Here is a 17445-nt window from a genome sequence, read left to right as displayed (position 1 = left end):
CGAATACTGAGCATGCTTTTGTTGTCATTGTTGGTGTGCTACTGCCATGGGAAAATTCTTGTTTAAGTAGGAGTCTAAAAGTCTATTTATTCCTCATGCATAAATGCATAAATCACATCACTTTTTAGTGCAATGCTTGTTATAGTAATATAATTCCACATTGTCTAATCATGAAATCATAACAACAGATAATGGCAATGAAGAACTGAAGACAGCAGGTTTAAGTGCTTAAACATCATGATACCCAGACAGGAGCATGGCAGTAGCTCTGTGGAATGTCACAGTTTTACAAGAACAATACTGTATATTTAAAGGTTAACAGCACGTTTAGCATTCCAACAGTGTTGTCATTCAGCAAACATCATTTAAAAAAAAGAATGAGGAGAGGGGAAAAAAGGAAAGGAATCCAAAACAGAAACAAGGAAAGGAAAAATCCCAGAAAACATCATAGTGAGCTATAGCCATCAAATCAGCACTATGTACAACCTTTGGAAAGAAAGATATCTAGAAAAAAATAATTACAAGTATCATTTTTGGAAAGCTGACAAACTACACAGGACAACATTTACAATGGGGCTGATATGTGCATGTGTGCAAACCTAGTAGGTAAATACCATGATAAAAGCATGAAGGTACTGCCCTGTTGGACAGCGTTAAAAGGAAATGCACTTCACTGCATTTAACCACTGCCCAGCATCTTTGTTGCACGCTGGTTGGCTTCATCAATCCTGGTTTTGTTGGAATCAGCCTAGGGAAACACAAAGGAAAGAAACAAATGAATACAGGGCAGAAAGAGAACATCTACAATGTTTTGTGGACACTTCTCTAGTTTTGGCTAGGTCAGGAAAAAAAAGAAGCTTGAAAATACCGGAGAGCTGGTTTTTTATAGTGGTATTAGGGACCCAAAAGGAAATTACAGATTTGCTGGTTTTGTGACGCTTCAGGTAGCCTTTGAGTAGAGCTTTTATGTTTGTATTCAGCTTCACTGAATTCTTGTAAATGCTGTGCCAGATCTGTAGCTGGTGCTATTGATAGTGCTAGCAGTATTGATGGTAATGGATGACAGGATGAGAACTGATGATGTGCACATGGATTTCACTGGTGAAAACTTCAGTGCTCTCTAAGATTCAGTGGACCTGGACTCTGTTCTAATTTAGATCACCAGGTATGCAGTCAAAACTAAAATTTTGGTCAGTGTAGAGAATCGCTGGAGCAGGGAAGCTAGTTCATCTGATGTAGGGAATGCTGGCAAAGATAAATTGCTTTGAAAATACGTCAGTCTGGATCTCTTTGCTCTACATGTGAAAGGAAGGGAATAGGTAGGGATGCCATTATTCCTTTCTCTCAACAAAGTTCACCAGTCTAGTTGTGAGACAGAGTAACTTCTCTCATGGGGCAGCAGCGCAAACAGGAATTAAGAAAAGGCAGGGATTTTACCATTACTTGAAGCAGTCAAACTGGAATTTAGTCCAGCGTAGGCTGAACCGTTAACTTCACTGTCTTCCATGGGTTAACACTTGCCATGATTATAAAATGCCGTTAATAAAACAGCACCACTTGGGAGGTTAGGAGTTCTCTTTAAGGGGGAAGGCACTTTGACCATGGCTTTCTGTAGCTCTGTAGAAGTTAGTTTGGGAGACTAAAGACATTGTTTTAGCTGACAAAAATTGGCAGAGCTCCATTCAAGCCCATGTTGCTATGCCGACTTATGCTAGCAGAGGGACTAGATAGAAAATGTTTTCAATTTTTTAAATCAGACCTGTAGGAAAGGTGAGAATTCTGTCACTGCTTTAAAAGCATGAACTCAAATAGCAGACTCTTTTCTGTGGTTTGATGGCTGTGCTTTGTTAGCTTTGATGATCATTCCCACATCTCTGGGGTGTATCCAAATTGTACAGTTTTATTTTAAATCTCCAATTTGCAAAGACAGAGTGGTGAAGCAACTTTCCCACATACATTTAAAAATCCTTTAAAAATGGTTATACTGATGTGCAATAAATCATTCTTAAATATCTTGGGCTTTTCTCCATAATTGTTTTGGCAAATGCTATGCAGATGTGTATTTTTAGTACAGTAGCATGTGCCAGATCCTCAACAAGCGTAAATCAGCATAACTACTCATTATAAGCCACACTCCTTTATTTTAGCCATGAGTTTGACCTTGTCTACCACAGTACAGTTTTGTGTGCTTTTGCCAAAAGACTACCTAAAAAATAAGTTAACGGTTTTGGAAGCAGTTACGTTTGTCATGAAATACATGAATATTAATTGAATATTGATGAAACATAATGTTCCTGAATAGGAATGCTAAGGTCTAACTCTGGATGATGTTGCATCGAAGTCAGTGGGAGTCTTTGTGCAGACCTTCCCACCTAGGTCAAGACAGAATGTTTTGAGCCCTTCTTACTTTCCTCCCAGCCTCCTATTTATGGCTCATTTTAGGGCCAGGGTCTTCTGATGATGATGTCTGGGCCATTTGACCTACTCATCACATCATCATTTTGTTTTGTCCCTTTCTCTCTGACCTGAGGGAAGGATAAAGCCTTTTATTCATTGCTATCCTGATTACTGTGGATAGATCAGATTACATCTCTTCATTATGAGATTGCTCTGGTTTGGATGCATGCATCCAGTTTAACATAAATGCTTTAGGAGCATTTGGGTTAGCTTTGTGATGCACCCCAGCTTTTGCAAAGTGTGCCAGCCAAGGGTCTTTCTAATGATCATAATTGATCAAAACCACAGTGCTCCAGCTGGTCAGGAAAAGAAAACAACTCCAGTAATGCTGTATGCTCACCGCCAGCTAGGGATGATGGTCTATTGGCATATTTCATTGCAAAATGGATGTGTATACATTTGTGGTTTTGGTATTATCCGGCTAACTGTCATTTCTGTCTTTTATAGAGGGTTTTCCTAATATATTGTGTTTCTTTTTCTAGTATCTCATTACTGTGTGTCCTTACTCTGAGAAGTTTGGCAGATCTTTGCTAAGACTGAAGACTGTCTTGGTTTTGTGCTGCTTTCATGATGACCCCTCTGTGTACACTGCAAGTCCCTCTTTCAGAAATGTGTCACTGTTCTTTAGCCAAGGGCTCTGTCTGGCGAGGCCTGCCTGTGAGGCTGGGTTTAATGAATCACATTAGCTTGCAATGTTGTTCTTCTATTGCTGTATGAAATGCTTAACTCCGTAAGAAGACTGCATAGATGTGGAAGGCCAGTCCCTCAGTTAGCCAACTGCTCTCAGCATGCACTGCCTAGAGATTTGGCCCATGTGCTTCATGTGCACAAAAGGCTTGGTCAATGTTTTCAAAATCCGGATGTTTGCAAGCCTGAACTGGTGGGAGAACAGGGACTTGTTATGCTTGCTGTAGTTTGTGATAGTATCCTGTGGGCACGGATAGGACGCAGTTGATTTTCATCCACAGGGCATGTCTCCTGCCATTATGTTATATCATGAGTAGGGTAGCTGGTAATATGTAATAGTGCATGTCCTCATACTTGCTCTGAGAAAATAAAGCATGTCCTAGGCTTCTTATTTAAAGGTAGTTATGATGTAGGCTGTATAATCTTCCAGGCCCTTCTTGCAATGTAGATAGATGTGCTGCTTTCTAGTGCTTTTCATATGAATAACAGCGGTAAATCCTTCCCCCCCATGCTCCTATTTTTCCCAGAAATATGAAATGCTACAGGATGGCATCACAGTAATACTGTGCATTTTCCAATACAGTCAAACTAACAGATGCAGCTTTATAAAGCAAAACTTTTGACCGATGCAAAGCCATGTGCTCTACTGTGTTATTGTGACTGTCTCTCTGTCAGAGGTGAACTTCCCACCTTTAAGGCAATGTATGCTTCACCCAGTTCCCTCTGGAATCAAACTCCAATAAGGAAAGCTATCTGAGTGAATCCCTCAGTGCAGTATTTTCTTTAATTTTTTCACTGGGCTCTGATGTAGTTAATTGACATGAAAAATAGGCATCGGCATCCCGCTCGTGTGAGAAGGCTTGCACGTGTAAAAAGGCTCAAGACTACAAGCTCTACCACTTAAGGTCAGCATTAACTCTAAGCAGCACATACGAGTCCTTGGGTTAGATCCTCAGGTTGTGTAAATCTCAGGCTGAAGTCAAGTGTTGTATTGATTTTACACCAGATGAAGATCAGCCTCTTATGTCACTTCAGCCTGGCTGTGCCTGTGCCTGGAGCTCTGCCACTTTGAATGCAGATGGCTTGCAGATCTTGGGATCTGAGGATGGCAGTGAGTTCCCAGCCAGGTTTGGAGGGTGCTGCTATCTGCTTCAGAAATCTGCAATGCAGGTCTGGCACTGGAATGGTGCTCTCTGCCTTTTTAGATGGTGATTTCACAATAGTAATGCTAAGCCTAAGTTATTTTTATATATATGCACAGCCCCCCCATACACACCCCACACACACCCCACACACCCCCCCAAGACAGCTGGAAGATCTGTCCTAATGTGGTTATAAGCAGGCAGCACAACAAGACTGGCTGCACTGTTACCATACAGCAAAGCCTTACTTAATAAATCCCCATCCTCTTTTTGGGACTGGTCCTCCAAACAGGTGATTCAATTCTAATTGCTCATGGAATTTCCAAGGGAAGGAAAGTCCAGAAAAGCTTGAAACTTGCCAGGAAGTGCCAGAGCATTCAGACCCAAGCCCCGTGGTTCTGCATAGCTCAGGGCACTTCTCCTTTCCCAAAGCTGTTGCAGAAGGAGTCTTGATTTGTGCTAAGGGGTCCCCTTGCCAGCTATTGTCTTGCAAACCCAACAGTGTGGGTTCAACCCGGCCTGCACTGAACGTTACTGGAGATCCACAGCAGCAAGCTCTTCTGTGGTCCAATGATTTGGAGGGAGAAGAGAGAGGAGCTCTAGCAGCTATTTCTGTCCCTTGTCCTTCTCTGAGCTGAAGAAAAACTGCAGTATGCACAGCCTGTGCTTGTAGAAGGGAAAACACAGCCCCTTTTGAGGTCCTCTTAGAAATGTAATCTCTTACCTTCTCCATGATCCTGTCAATCTGGCGATTCTGTGTGTCGATCTCGTTGCCCATGTCCAGGGCCATGTGACGTAAGTTGCCAATGATGCCGCTGACCTGCTCGAGGTTCTCATCCATTTCATTTTCCCGGGCATCGTTTGTTACCCTGGGAGCAAAAAAGCAATTCTTTGAAGCAGAGACAGAGGAGGTTCCCCCCGAAACTCTGATCCACCCGAAACCTCCCCTGCAACTTCTTTCACTTGTCACCTGAGGAGCATGCTGCTGTGCTCAGCTTTGAAGAAGAGGGATTAATAAGTAGCTCGCCTGAAAAACATTACATGCTTTTTTGTTGTTGTTGGGATTAATTGTCTGAGTTCATCACTGCTCCATTTATACTGCTTGTGTCTGCTGCTCCTAGAAGTGTTGCTGTCTGAGCTTTTCTGTACCACATACTGCACCTTTCTGCTAGTGATGGTCCTTCTCAAACGAAGAATGAAAGGGTGCTCCGTTTGGACGTGTGTGTGGTTAGAGTAAGTGTGAAATGCCGGAGAGTGGTGGAATTGAAGCTATACCAGCTCCCCTCCTTGAACTACACATAGCTAATGGATACTGTCCAGCCCTCGTACACCTGGGGCTCACTGAAATATTGGGGAAGAGCTGCTTCAGCTGTAAAAATCCTGACCTAACATCCTATTTCATTAAATGTATTTCTGGTAAATGACAGAAGCAGCTTCTCTCAGATTTACTGGCTTTAGTAAAGATCCTTTGTGTCTCATTCTTAGCACTGTCTTTTTCAGTTGCTTGGTTTTTAGAAGAAAAAACTTGCGCTTGAACCAAGGTCCAGTTCAACGCTCCAGTGACTGGAGAGGCATGTGGTGACTGACACAGGGGAAAGCAAAGTCCGTGGGCCCCACTCAGAAAATCACTACTTTGAGCCTCTTGTGCAGTTTGTCTTCACGTAGGTGCCAAAAGGGCGCTACAGGCTATTTGCAGAATGATTATGGTGTAGCATAACTTTCTTCGCTGCTATTCTGTTATCATGCCCCAGCCTTCATTTTCGTGGGGCTGCCATCCAGAAATAAAAAAAAACATGAATGGCAGACCCAGCAAACTTAAATGGCAACTCTCTCCCACACTCCAGATTGCATGACAGCATTGTTTCTATCACACTGATTTCCCTTTATCACAGCAGCCAAAAAAATAAGTGGATAATAGTTTTTGGAAAGATAATTACTTATTAATCCAGTGTCCTTAATCTTCAGAGATCAAAGCTTTGCCTACTGGTATGCCTTTATCCATTCAGCTGATAGCATTGTCATCTAAATACATGCTCTATAAGCACTGTAATCAGTATGTACTTACTGCTGGATCCCTATGTATTGCTGAAAGTTTGCAGTTTGGTTGCCATTGGTATAGCTGTGTGTTTCAAACTGGCTTTCATCTGAGTGCACAGGGGTTGCCACAAAAGCATCAATGTTTCTCCATAGTTGTGGCTTTACAGCAGCTGAGGAATGGGGCATCATTCCCCATTCAGTGAGGTTTTCTGGATAGACACAAGCAGGGAAGCGGTGTATCTCTAGTTAAAAGTGTGCTTCAAGTTCTGCGCTTGGCTCGGTGCTTTGGCAGGGAGCCTGAGGCTTTTTTCTTTTTGAAAAGAAAGGAAGGGCTGCTGGATGCTTTGGTACATCTTCTGGCAAGGATGGATAACGAGCACTACATATCTTGAGACATAATAATAATAAACTAGTATTTATCTGACACTTCATTTCTGAGGCATTTGACAACTGTCATTAATGAGACCCATAATAAGGCCCCCAGGAAAAGTGCATTGTTCACGCCAGGGAGATGGAGTTCAGAGGACGGTGCTGACTGGCCATGACAGTCTGCAACCGCACATTGCTGCTGTGAAGTAAATAAATAGGTATTATTTCTATTTTATTATTGCCCAAGTCTGAGCAGTCTCAAGGAGGAAGGTTTAGGGCCATGTTTTCAAGCACCTTCTTCTGGTTCTCAGGGCTAAGACCCTTACTTCCAGGATTTCCAGCAACGTAACCATCCTTTGCACTAGCTCTGGCAAGCACCTACAGGGCCAGGGGAAGTCAGTGGACGCAGTAAGCCTTTAGTACCTGTCTTAATCGCTGTGAACCTAAATTTGAGCACCCACCACTTGGTGGAAAACACGGGCTCCATTGCATTACTCAGTGCCACTGAAGGAGTTAATGAGCATCACAGAACTCATGACCATATGGAAGAAATCTAAATATATCAGTGACGAGGAGAATAGAGAGAAAACAGTGGATAAGAAGGCTCACCTGCGGATAAAGCCACCACTGATGGCCATCTGCTCCCGTTCGTCTACGACACGTGCAGGCTGGCTGGCTACAACACCATCCTGATTATTGCCCCAGGCTTTTTTGTAAGCATCACTTGATTTAAGCCTATGCAAAAAAGATGATGAGTAACAAAGCATCAAGTGGACAAGGACAAATGCAAAACTCTTTACTTCTCCAAGCTAAAAGCTGAATCAAGCAAATGAGTTTTCAGATAGAGGGTCATTGATTGTATACCGATATATCATAACCCTGAATAAAAGGAGGGGTTTGGTTTTTGGTTTTTTACTTTACTGCCACAACAACTGTGATGGTCAGAGGTTTTGTTTCCAATAGGGTGAATTGCAATTGTCAAGTCTACAACACTGCACACAGGTTTTTGGATGTTGACTTAGTTTCCAGAAAGAAGGAAAAAAAAAAAAAGGGAAAAAGAAAAAAGAAGAGGAGAAGAAATACAGATAAGTAGAAAACATTGTTTCATTTCAGCGACACATACGTTTTGACATAAAACACAGAGAACGTACTGGCAGACAGACATAAAAACAGAACTGCCAAGTATAGTGTGTACATCACATCACAGCAACACACCCTCTTAGAGAAAAACGGATTTGGCTAGATTTTAACATTTTACCATGCAGAAGATGGGGCTTCTGTTGATACTTTTCAACATGTATGTGGCATGATAGGCATTTAAAGCCACTGACCTTTCCCAAGGTGATTTGGGGATGATTTTATCATAAAATTCATAGGGTTTGTTAGATTTTTCAAATAATATATCGGTACTTGAAAATAGTAATCATACATCGACAGTTGATGTACAAACCTTTGTCCACAGAGACAAAAAGTAAAATAGGCAGAAGTGAAATGAGTGCAGGAGAAAAGAAAAGATACGAGCAATCTAGCATCAGAAAGGGAAATTTTTCTACATTTTTCTTCATGCACCAGCTACAGGCATGAATAAGAAGTGAAGCATTCTCACTAAGCACAGTTGCCCCAATAGTTCATCATACTCTTAATGCATCAGCAGTAACAGCCTTCACAATAAGCAAGACACAGGCAAAAATGGATCATCACTTCCTTCAGGAGCTTTAAACCACCGGACTTTAAAATAACCTAGCAACTTGTTATATTTGTTGTTTATGACAGTTTCACTAGCTTTCAGAGAGCCATTTTTGACTGAGCTGCCGTGGATAGAAAATTAAAATCCAGGCATACCTTCAGTGGCAGATTAGCATGTGCAGCATGTTTAGGGTTGCTGTCATTAGAGTCGTCAGATGAGACTGAAAACTTTAACAAGAGTGTGAGTGTTTGCGGTCTGGAGGTATAAGTTCTTGATTTTATTCTGGAAATGGAGCAGTTTCCAACAAAGCTGTTGGGAACTGCAAATCTCCATGGTTTCCCTGTTCTTCGGTCAGCTCTAATCAGTCATATGAACAGCCCTGTGGCTTGGATTTGGGGGGAGAAACCAAACGTGCTTCTGGGGGATTTGGGAAAGGACACAACAAACCCATCCCTGGTGTTATGTTCTTTCCATGCTCCCTGAAGCAGCTGAGCTTCTATTGAGCCTGAAGATGTGTCGCATGCTCCAATATAGAATTAAAATGTAGACGAAAAAAGGATCTTTCCTACTCATCGGTTTTGTTGCTTATTTCCTATTAAAGTTTGTGAAGACTTAAAAAGATGATGGTTGGCTTGTTTGTTCTTAGTTCTCTGAAACTGTAAATCAGCTTTGGCATTTCTAGAAATGAGTGAAAGTAGATCTCTTGCTGCACATACATGTACAGGTTTTTGCCTGTTCTTTACACCTGTGCAACTTTGAGAGTGAGACAGTCTCTGTGTTTGAGGTGAATGATTTTATACACCCAGAACTTGATCTCTGTTTTCTTGTGGACTTCCCATTAAAGTCGACAGGTGGAGTCTGGGTCTGCTCATGGTCAATAGCAGTTGTCCTTTTGAATGCAGTCTGGTCAAAGTTTCACACCATGGGCATTTTGGGTCTCCTAAGAATGTAGGATCAAGCCTTACATTTTGGTAAGGCTCATGGAGTTGTATTTACTCTCTATATCAGAGTATAGTTATGTGTGAAATGGTTAATCTTTTTAAAATATATGCCATTAATCTACCACCAGCCAGAAAAGCATTAGGGGATCATGGTGATACCGATGCCCAGAACTGTATCGATTTCTCTCCCTCCTACGCTCAGCTTCTCAGAATATCATCTTATTTGTACCAGTTGAGTCCTGGCATAGTGATTCAAGGAACAGTCTCTAAAAGCATTGTTCATCCATACTCTGTTTCTGAACACATTGACTGATTAGCAATGCTAGTTTATGAAATCTGGCTGCAGATTGCAAAGGTCAGAATACTGCCTTAAAGCAGGGAAGAGACACCTTTAAAAATGAACGTCTCCCACATCGAATACAGTATCTGTCTGTTCTTGCATCTATTGATTTCATGATACTGCGATGATAGTCAAGTGGTAAATATTTTAAGGCCACGTGTCAGGTGCTAACCCCATCCATGCCACAGGTCTGGCTGTCAGTTCTGAACAGCCTTTCCTACAGTACAGAATATTAAAGCTGCTCTAAAAAATCGTGATTCCTGCAAAATACTTCGGAATTTTTTGTACTTCAAGGGTGAACTTTTGATGTAGGCGTCATGCCAGGTGTCTCCAGGAGGAGCAAGCCAGGACAGTGTTCCTCTTTAAGTTGCAACAGCTTTTAGAATGTGGGAGATGTAAAGTTTCTGCTGCATACTCTTGTACCTGCAGCTCTTCTGCACTGGGTCCTCTGGTGCAGGATAGCAGGGCTAAAGCCTGTTTCAAAGCTGATACCAATTGCAGGCAGTCCCACTGACAAAGGCTGTGTGTGTGTGTGTAGCTCTTTCCATTCCTCCTTGCCTCTCTCCCATTGTGCACACCAAGGCAATAGTACACATATTCTAGGCAAAATGTTTACCCCAGCCAAGTATTCGTGGCTTGGTACACGGGAGCAAAATTGATTTTTTTAAAGCTGGGGTGGTATCTGCATTGTGTCCCAAGGGAATTAACTTCAAAATAAATGGTGACTGATAAGGCAGAAACCCAGTCCTACCGTTCTGATTCCTGGCAAAACACCCACTGAACTCCATGACAGCGCTCTTTCCTTTGGTCTTGATAATCATGGTAGGATCGGGCCCTGGCTGTGAATAAACTGTCTGTGCCACGCAGAGAGGGAGTATAATACTACAGAACCACTGCACTCTGTTTCCTGCACAATCTCTGGCCAACCATTTGTGAATGTTTTCACTGTAACCTGGTTGCATGCCTACTCACTGCATGCTGGATTTGCCATTCCTCAAGGACTTCTGGTTGGTCCACTTTGTCCCCGATTTCCTACATCCACATAACCGCACATCACATTTTCATTTGGCATTTAAAACAAGCTTTGCATTACTTGGAGGACGGTTTCGTTCAAGTGTGATGGCATGCAAGCAAATTCGATGCATTTCAACATTTCTGCTTAGTGTACGTGCTACCCAAACGAGAGAAATTTGGCGTGTTCAGGTTTTCTCAAATTTGTTGCCTATGGCAGGATGAAAACCATTTCAAGTTGGGTTCCAATTGTGAAACATCATGTCTCTTTCAAGATCTTCATCAAGGACTACTTCTGTTGAACAATGAAAAAAGGTGTGATTTTCATCCATAATTTTGAGTAATGTTTATTATGAACTCTTTTGCATTTTTTCAGCTGTTTTGTTTTGTTTGTTAAACTTGTTTGTGAAAATATGTTTCAAAATTTAGGGTCTCCAGGAATAAGGTAGCCCCAGTGTTTTGAACCACTCAGTACACTTTGTGTAAAATGTTGAAACTTTTACCATTAAAAGGTGTTGACAGTGAAGCTTTCACTGCAGTATGCCTGACTTTAATGCATCTACAGTAATTCCCAGTCAGTTGTCTATGCTATGAGATGAATGCATTTGAACCAGAATCGTTCTTTCTGCATGCCACATGCTCATCCTGTCCATGTGCCTAGCAAGGATGAGCTTCACAAGGCCTTTGGGATCAGCCTTAAGTGCTCAAAGAGATGAGGCAGGCAGCACCTACTTGTTACATGGACAGACACAAAGACCACAGAATTTTCCTAGGTCCGTCAAATTCTTTTCTGCTTCTTTCATGTCCTTATTGATTTGGTCCATTCCCTCTTCGATGCGTTCCAGTTGTTCTGATTAAACACAAGTATTTTATCCCCACAGAATGAAGCAGATGGAAAAGGACAAAGAAAAAAAAGACAAAAACTTCAGACATTCACTGTGACAAAAAACTGGACGCCACATAGCAGAGCCGGTACCCAGTACCTACTTGTTACAAGGACATATGAAAAGGCCACAGCATTTCCCTAAATCTTTTAAATTTTTCTCGGCCTCCTTCATGTCTTGGTTGATATGGTTCATGCCTTCTTCAACACGATCGAGTTGTTCTGGTCAGGACAAAGGGATGACAGTGTGGAATGAATTGTATTTTTGTTTGTTTGCTTTTGTCTTCAACAGAACATGAAAAATGACCATGTAGAACTGAATTAATAATGACATTACAATGCATTAATCTGAGCTGATGCATTGTTGAAAGGATGTATGCCGCACTGGATGCCGAAGATGCTTTTCACTAATATGGGAAGAGTAAAACAAAGGAGGAAGATGTTTGAAATATATTAATTTAAACAAGATGTAATGATGTAGAAAGGAAGGGTTATAAAGTTCAAGGTCCAGAAACATAATACAATACATCCACTTACTAAGACACCAATGACATCCAAGAGCAAGAAAGATAGTATTATTATTTTGCATTTATGTATGTTAATAGAAGAGAAAAATTGTCCTTCCATGGAAAACACTTCAGTTACTTATGCTTACAAATGCCTTGGAATTAGGTGATTTGGGGCAGCGTAATTGCTTTGATTAGTGAGTGAGAGAGCTGGTAGTAACGGTACCAGAGATGGAGCAAGCTGTTAAGAGCCGTGTCCAAGTACTCCTTTTTCCAGAGGCTGAGGAAACTTAGATCTGCCACTTTGATTGGCATTGGATATTAATCTCTAATCTGAGTATGGCCTCAGGGCTGGTTTTCTTTCTGGTGTGGATGCTGCAAATCAGGAGTAACCCCAGTGCGCACAGAGCAATTGCAACCACTCCAGGAGCCTGACGCTCACTGAAAGAGGACCACCGGCTGTGTCATTCGTTGTCTCTGTCCCCAAGGGATCTTATGAAAACAAGCATTGGGTGAAGACTCAGGTTTTCAGTGGGGTCACCTCTGCTTTGCCCCAGGGTAAGTTATGAAGCACCAAGCCCAGTAATCAGCCATATATAGACACTGTCTCTCTGCTGGCATCAAACAGAATTTGGCTTATTTCCACCTAAGGCTGACGATGATGTAGGGTTTTCTTAGTGACTTGGTAGCTCAGAATAATTTAATGTGTTCATTTCTTCACTATTAAAGCTGGGAAAAATGGCCTAGAGGAACAGAATGCCACAATGTAAAATTGTAGGAATGGCTCCTCCACTGATGTAGAGGTATGAATCCAGTGGGATCAGGGGTCTTATGTGGACTCTGCAGTAGTGACAGCATTTTACATGGGTGGAAAGCCTCACCATTTGTTTTATGAAGGATAAACCCAAATAAGTATTACACAGGATGAGAAAGTTACTTGGAGTGGCATTTCAATCCATTAAAAATTGTAACTGTACCTAAAGAAGCAAAGTAAAGCAATCCCAGTAAAACACAAATAAATCCCTATTCCCTGTATTGAACAGAAAACAATATAAACACAGAATTAGACCTGAGAGGAAAGGAACTAAGAGAACACTGGTTATAGGAGGAATTTAATGTCATTCCTGATGTTAACTGAGTCCTATCCGGAAGGGGCGGGGGGAAAAGGGCGGCATTTTAGAAAAAAAATCATGTGCATATTGATGTCAGTACAAAACTCCTCTTGACTTCTTTGGCAACATGAATAGGCCTAATTTCTTACTTGAGTTTCTAATAACAATTGAGGTTTAGAGTTTCAAAGCTTTCTGGGGGATCTGGATACCCAATTCCCATTAAAATTAATTTTATTTAATTAATTTTCATGGAAAATGAGCATCTCACCCCTAGAGGGCCTTGAAAATCCGGGCCTAAATTATTCAAGCTGAAATAATTTGAATATTGAACTTGTGCACTTTGTTTAATTCTTGTATGAGGCTGGGCTTTGAGGAGGAGAGGTGCCGTGTCAGTATGACGAGCTGCATCTGCTTTTCAGCTGTCGGTTCTCATTCTCCTCAGCTGGATGTGCCTGTCTCCTGATACCACAGGAGTTATTGATCCCAAATCCAAGGATACATTTAGAGGATCAGAGTTAACCTGGCACTGTCCTCTAAAAGGGGCACATATAATGTGAGCAAAGGATTGGGAAACTAATAAGGAAACCTGAGAGATACACTGTACAAGTTCCGCCAGATAAACTGCTGAGCCAAGAACCAGAAATACAAGGTTGGATTGTTTTAATGCACATTATAATTTTACATTTTGGTTGGGAGGCTTTAGCAGAAGCTTTGGTTTATGTTTGTAGCCATAGATTGTCAATCTCATCAGAAATGTGAGTATGTGGTAGAAGGTGATACTCCTCTAAGTGCACCTGCTCCTCACTAACTCCGAGTCCTGCCTGCTCCTGCATAGTTGGGCAACACTTGCTCTTGTTCTGAGAAGCAGCTGTGGGAGGGTGAACTGACTTTTATGTTGGTTCATGCAGCGTGATGGGAATTGCTAAATTTCAGTTGTGGATTCCCACCTCCTGCTTGTGAGAGCTGTGTTTGCAGAGCCCGGCTGGTTTTCAGGGCTCTCAGTTAAAAGAAGGTTATTTCCACGTGTGTATTTTGACACTGGGAGGGACAAGAGGCACTGACCTTTCTTCCACTGATTTTGCTGCTAGTATTTCTCTAACCTTGGCTGGCCAGTAGAAAATGCCAGGTAAGACCGCAGGGATCAGTCCTAGATCTGGTACCACTAGTGGCTTTCTGTCTAAGTATGTTTCCTTGCTCAGATGCACATTCTCTGAAGCCAGGTATGTAGTAGGGCCTTTTGAACTTTCTCTCCCTGTTTCCTATTTTGCCTGAATAGATGAGTGCTAATTGAAGAGTATATTTGACATGACTCAAAGACTTCCATTTAAATTATAGCTCTCTCCAGGAACCTGACTTAATTTATCCTGCTTCAGGATTTGTGTGTGATGCCTGTGCTATTTCTGAATAGAAAAGGGACCCACAACTAATTTATCTTCCATTAAAGGAAACCTCATCAATGTAAAAAGCCCATGTCATATTTGTAGCCCAGAAGTCTAGACAACTGGCTGCTTGTCCTAAAGCCATTTGCTAGTTGTTAATGTCATGGGCTGGATTGTTAACTGGTTTAAATTGGCGTAGTTATGCTGGCTTCATGGAGCAACACCAATTTATACCTGTCAAAGATCTGGTCCCACAGGCAAGGAAATAGATTCATGAGTCTAACCACAATTATTGAGGCACAAATATTATAGAGGAATTAACTTAATGGGGTCACTCTGGATTTGTTTTGGTATAACTGATGTTAAAATCTGACCCAGAATGAATCACTGCTGGTAGGAAACCAGATGGCTATCAAAAGGTTAATTTAATGTCTGTTTTCATAGATCTTCCCTATTCCAACTTTGTGTATTTTATTAAAGGTTTTAGGGAAGACAGTCTGCTGGCATACACTGCCATGAACCTACGCAAATTCACACCTACAAAAGATCATGTCCTTTATCTCCCATTTAGAGAAGCACTTCAAGGTCAGAGTTTAAACATCTTTTGATAGTTTGTTGCAGTATTCTTTGAATATACTACATCTATATATATGTTTATATATCATATATGAAATATATGTATATATATCATATATGAGAGAATTGGCGTTGTCTGGAAGCAGAATACACATCAGAGGTATGTTTCATTGAGATTTCTTTTTTTTCTGGGAAGCTCTGCTAATTATTAGCACTTTTTGCATGTTGATACCCTTTTATGTCTGAGAATGTGACTTTGATTCAAAAATAGTGGCCATATATCTTCTTACAGCAAACTAATGGCATATCTTAGGATACAAATGAGGATATTTTTTTACCTGTATTGTTATACTTGTGAATTACTTCTGTATTAAAACCACAGGCAACTGAGGGACCATAAGCTAGTCCTGTTAGTTTTACCGTAGCATTGTGGCCCTTTGCCAGTGGGTCCTTGCCAGGATCTTCCGTAACAGCCTGGCAAATGCCCACTCTGCGACTGATCTGGGGAAGCGGCTGGGAGAGGGAAGCTGTAGCGAGGGCATCCCTCAGCTGTTCCTGCGGTCTCTTGAGCAAACACAGCTGCAAAAGCATCTTAACACAGCATTGGATGCAGGACCAGGACAGGGCAAGTGTGGTGTTGCTCCACCTTTGCATCCTCATCTGTAATTTATAACAAATGTTCCTTGACTAGTGTCCAGGATCTGAGGCCTGTGCTTGAATGTCAATTAAATGCCTGTGGAGAAGGGGACTTGCTTCTTTGCCTGGAATATTGTGCAATGAAACAATTTCCACCAAGGACAATTTTAATTGGAGGGAAAAAAAAAAAAAAAGGACATCTAAGAACACATTGTAATCATAATTGCATACAAGAGGGCTGAATTTGAAAGAGAGTCAGCAGATTAACTATTTCCAATGATACTTGGTGATCCCATTTTCTATAAAGGAGAATCATATCGGAGCGCGGCACATTTCTAGGACAGCCTTTTCAGAAATCCAGAGTCTTGACCTAGCTCCGCTCTGAAAGGCGTTGCTGAGCACAGGTACGAATGGAAGAAAGCTAGCAGGGAGTGCTTGTGAGCCCACGTGTAGCTGTGCTAAAAATAACAGTAGACAAGGCACAACCTGCTTTTGCGGGGAGTTCGTTTGTCTTTTGTTCTGCACTGCATTTTCAACATAATTAATAGCATTTTCCCTGTAGAATCTGGAATAGTTGATAGTCACCATTTTTTTTTCTCCCTAATTAGCAAACCATTTCTGACTGTGATCAGCTCAGCTCATAGGTGTCGTTGGAGCGCCTCTAGCAACTCTGCTTTTGGCATCTTGCTGCCTGTCCATTTTCGTGGTAGCTGTTGAACAGGAGATAAGCTGGGGAAGGGGCCTGCACAAGGGGCCATAATTTTGCTTTCTGATGGAAAGGAATGGTAATCATCTTTGTATTTACTGCAGTTGTTTCTCCAGTGCTGTAGATACAGGTCAGCCATAACTCATACAAAACTGTAAAACTCGCAACTCCTGCAAAAACAGTAGAGGTCAGCTAGCATGGGTACCATCACATGGTGCCAACACTTTTGCTTGTGGAGTTGCCCAGTTATTCCAAAGTTTTATCTGCATACTTCAACTTGATGTGGAGTACAGATCTGCTGGGTAGATTAAGCTGCTCCCCATGTTCACTGGCATTGCTGGTCATGCATTTGCTGTTGCTGTGGTGCAGGGAGAAAATTTCAATTGCATTGACGTTTTCTTTGTGGCTTATGAAAGTTGCGGCTATTCCTCTATCTTGTCTTGGATGAAAAATGGCTGTGCTGCTACTGTTGTTATTGGAAAAGTTTCTCCCCTCCACCCCATTTTGAATACAAGAACAAAATTCTTTTGTAATAAACTGCATGAGGACATCATCACACAAAAAAATGTCCTTGAAGGTCCAAATCTCTCTGCCTGCTGATACTCCCAGGTGATGGGAGTTCCCTTTGGAAGAAGAGAGCTACCACTGTGGGACCCCTCCTATGTCAGCAGTTCAGGTTTATCTTCATATCCCCACTTTGTACTATCTGTTTCATTTCTACGGTCTGCTTTCAACCAACATGCATCGAAAGATTAACATTTTTCTAAGTTAACGTGTTTCAAAGACATATTTAATGAAGCAGAGCAATTGCCACTGCTCAATAATCCTTTGCAGCGTGACATTTTTAGTGTAAAATGTAAATATTTTAAAGTGTTATGTACATATTTATATTTAATTAATTAAGGGAGCTTGACTCAAGGCCAGGTTTAAAAAAATGTAAGCATTATGGATGCACATAGGGTCTGGGAAAGACTTT

At 41.5% G+C, this 17445-nt stretch overlaps 1 protein-coding gene across 2 annotated transcripts in view; it reads right to left on the bottom strand.

Moving 5' to 3' along the window:
* Positions 1 to 679: 679 nt before the first annotated feature.
* Positions 680 to 17445, bottom strand: part of SNAP25 (synaptosome associated protein 25) — a 28963-nt gene continuing 12197 nt past the window's right edge. Inside the window, exons 4-7 of one of the 2 annotated variants that reach the window (XM_050894583.1) lie at positions 11659 to 11776; positions 7302 to 7427; positions 5011 to 5155; positions 680 to 748 (exon numbers count right to left, since the gene is read on the bottom strand). In XM_050894583.1, the coding sequence (XP_050750540.1) occupies positions 680 to 748; positions 5011 to 5155; positions 7302 to 7427; positions 11659 to 11776 (458 nt within the window). Of the gene's footprint in view, positions 749 to 5010; positions 5156 to 7301; positions 7428 to 11403; positions 11522 to 11658; positions 11777 to 17445 lie in introns of both variants that reach the window. The other variant, XM_050894582.1, reaches the window with a different exon arrangement.

This window comes from Gymnogyps californianus, chromosome 3 (genome assembly GCF_018139145.2).
Source record: "Gymnogyps californianus isolate 813 chromosome 3, ASM1813914v2, whole genome shotgun sequence".
In the NCBI taxonomy this organism is placed as follows: domain Eukaryota; kingdom Metazoa; phylum Chordata; class Aves; order Accipitriformes; family Cathartidae; genus Gymnogyps; species Gymnogyps californianus.
Note: the sequence above shows the minus strand (reverse complement) of the source record. Positions and strands in the feature narration are given on the sequence as shown.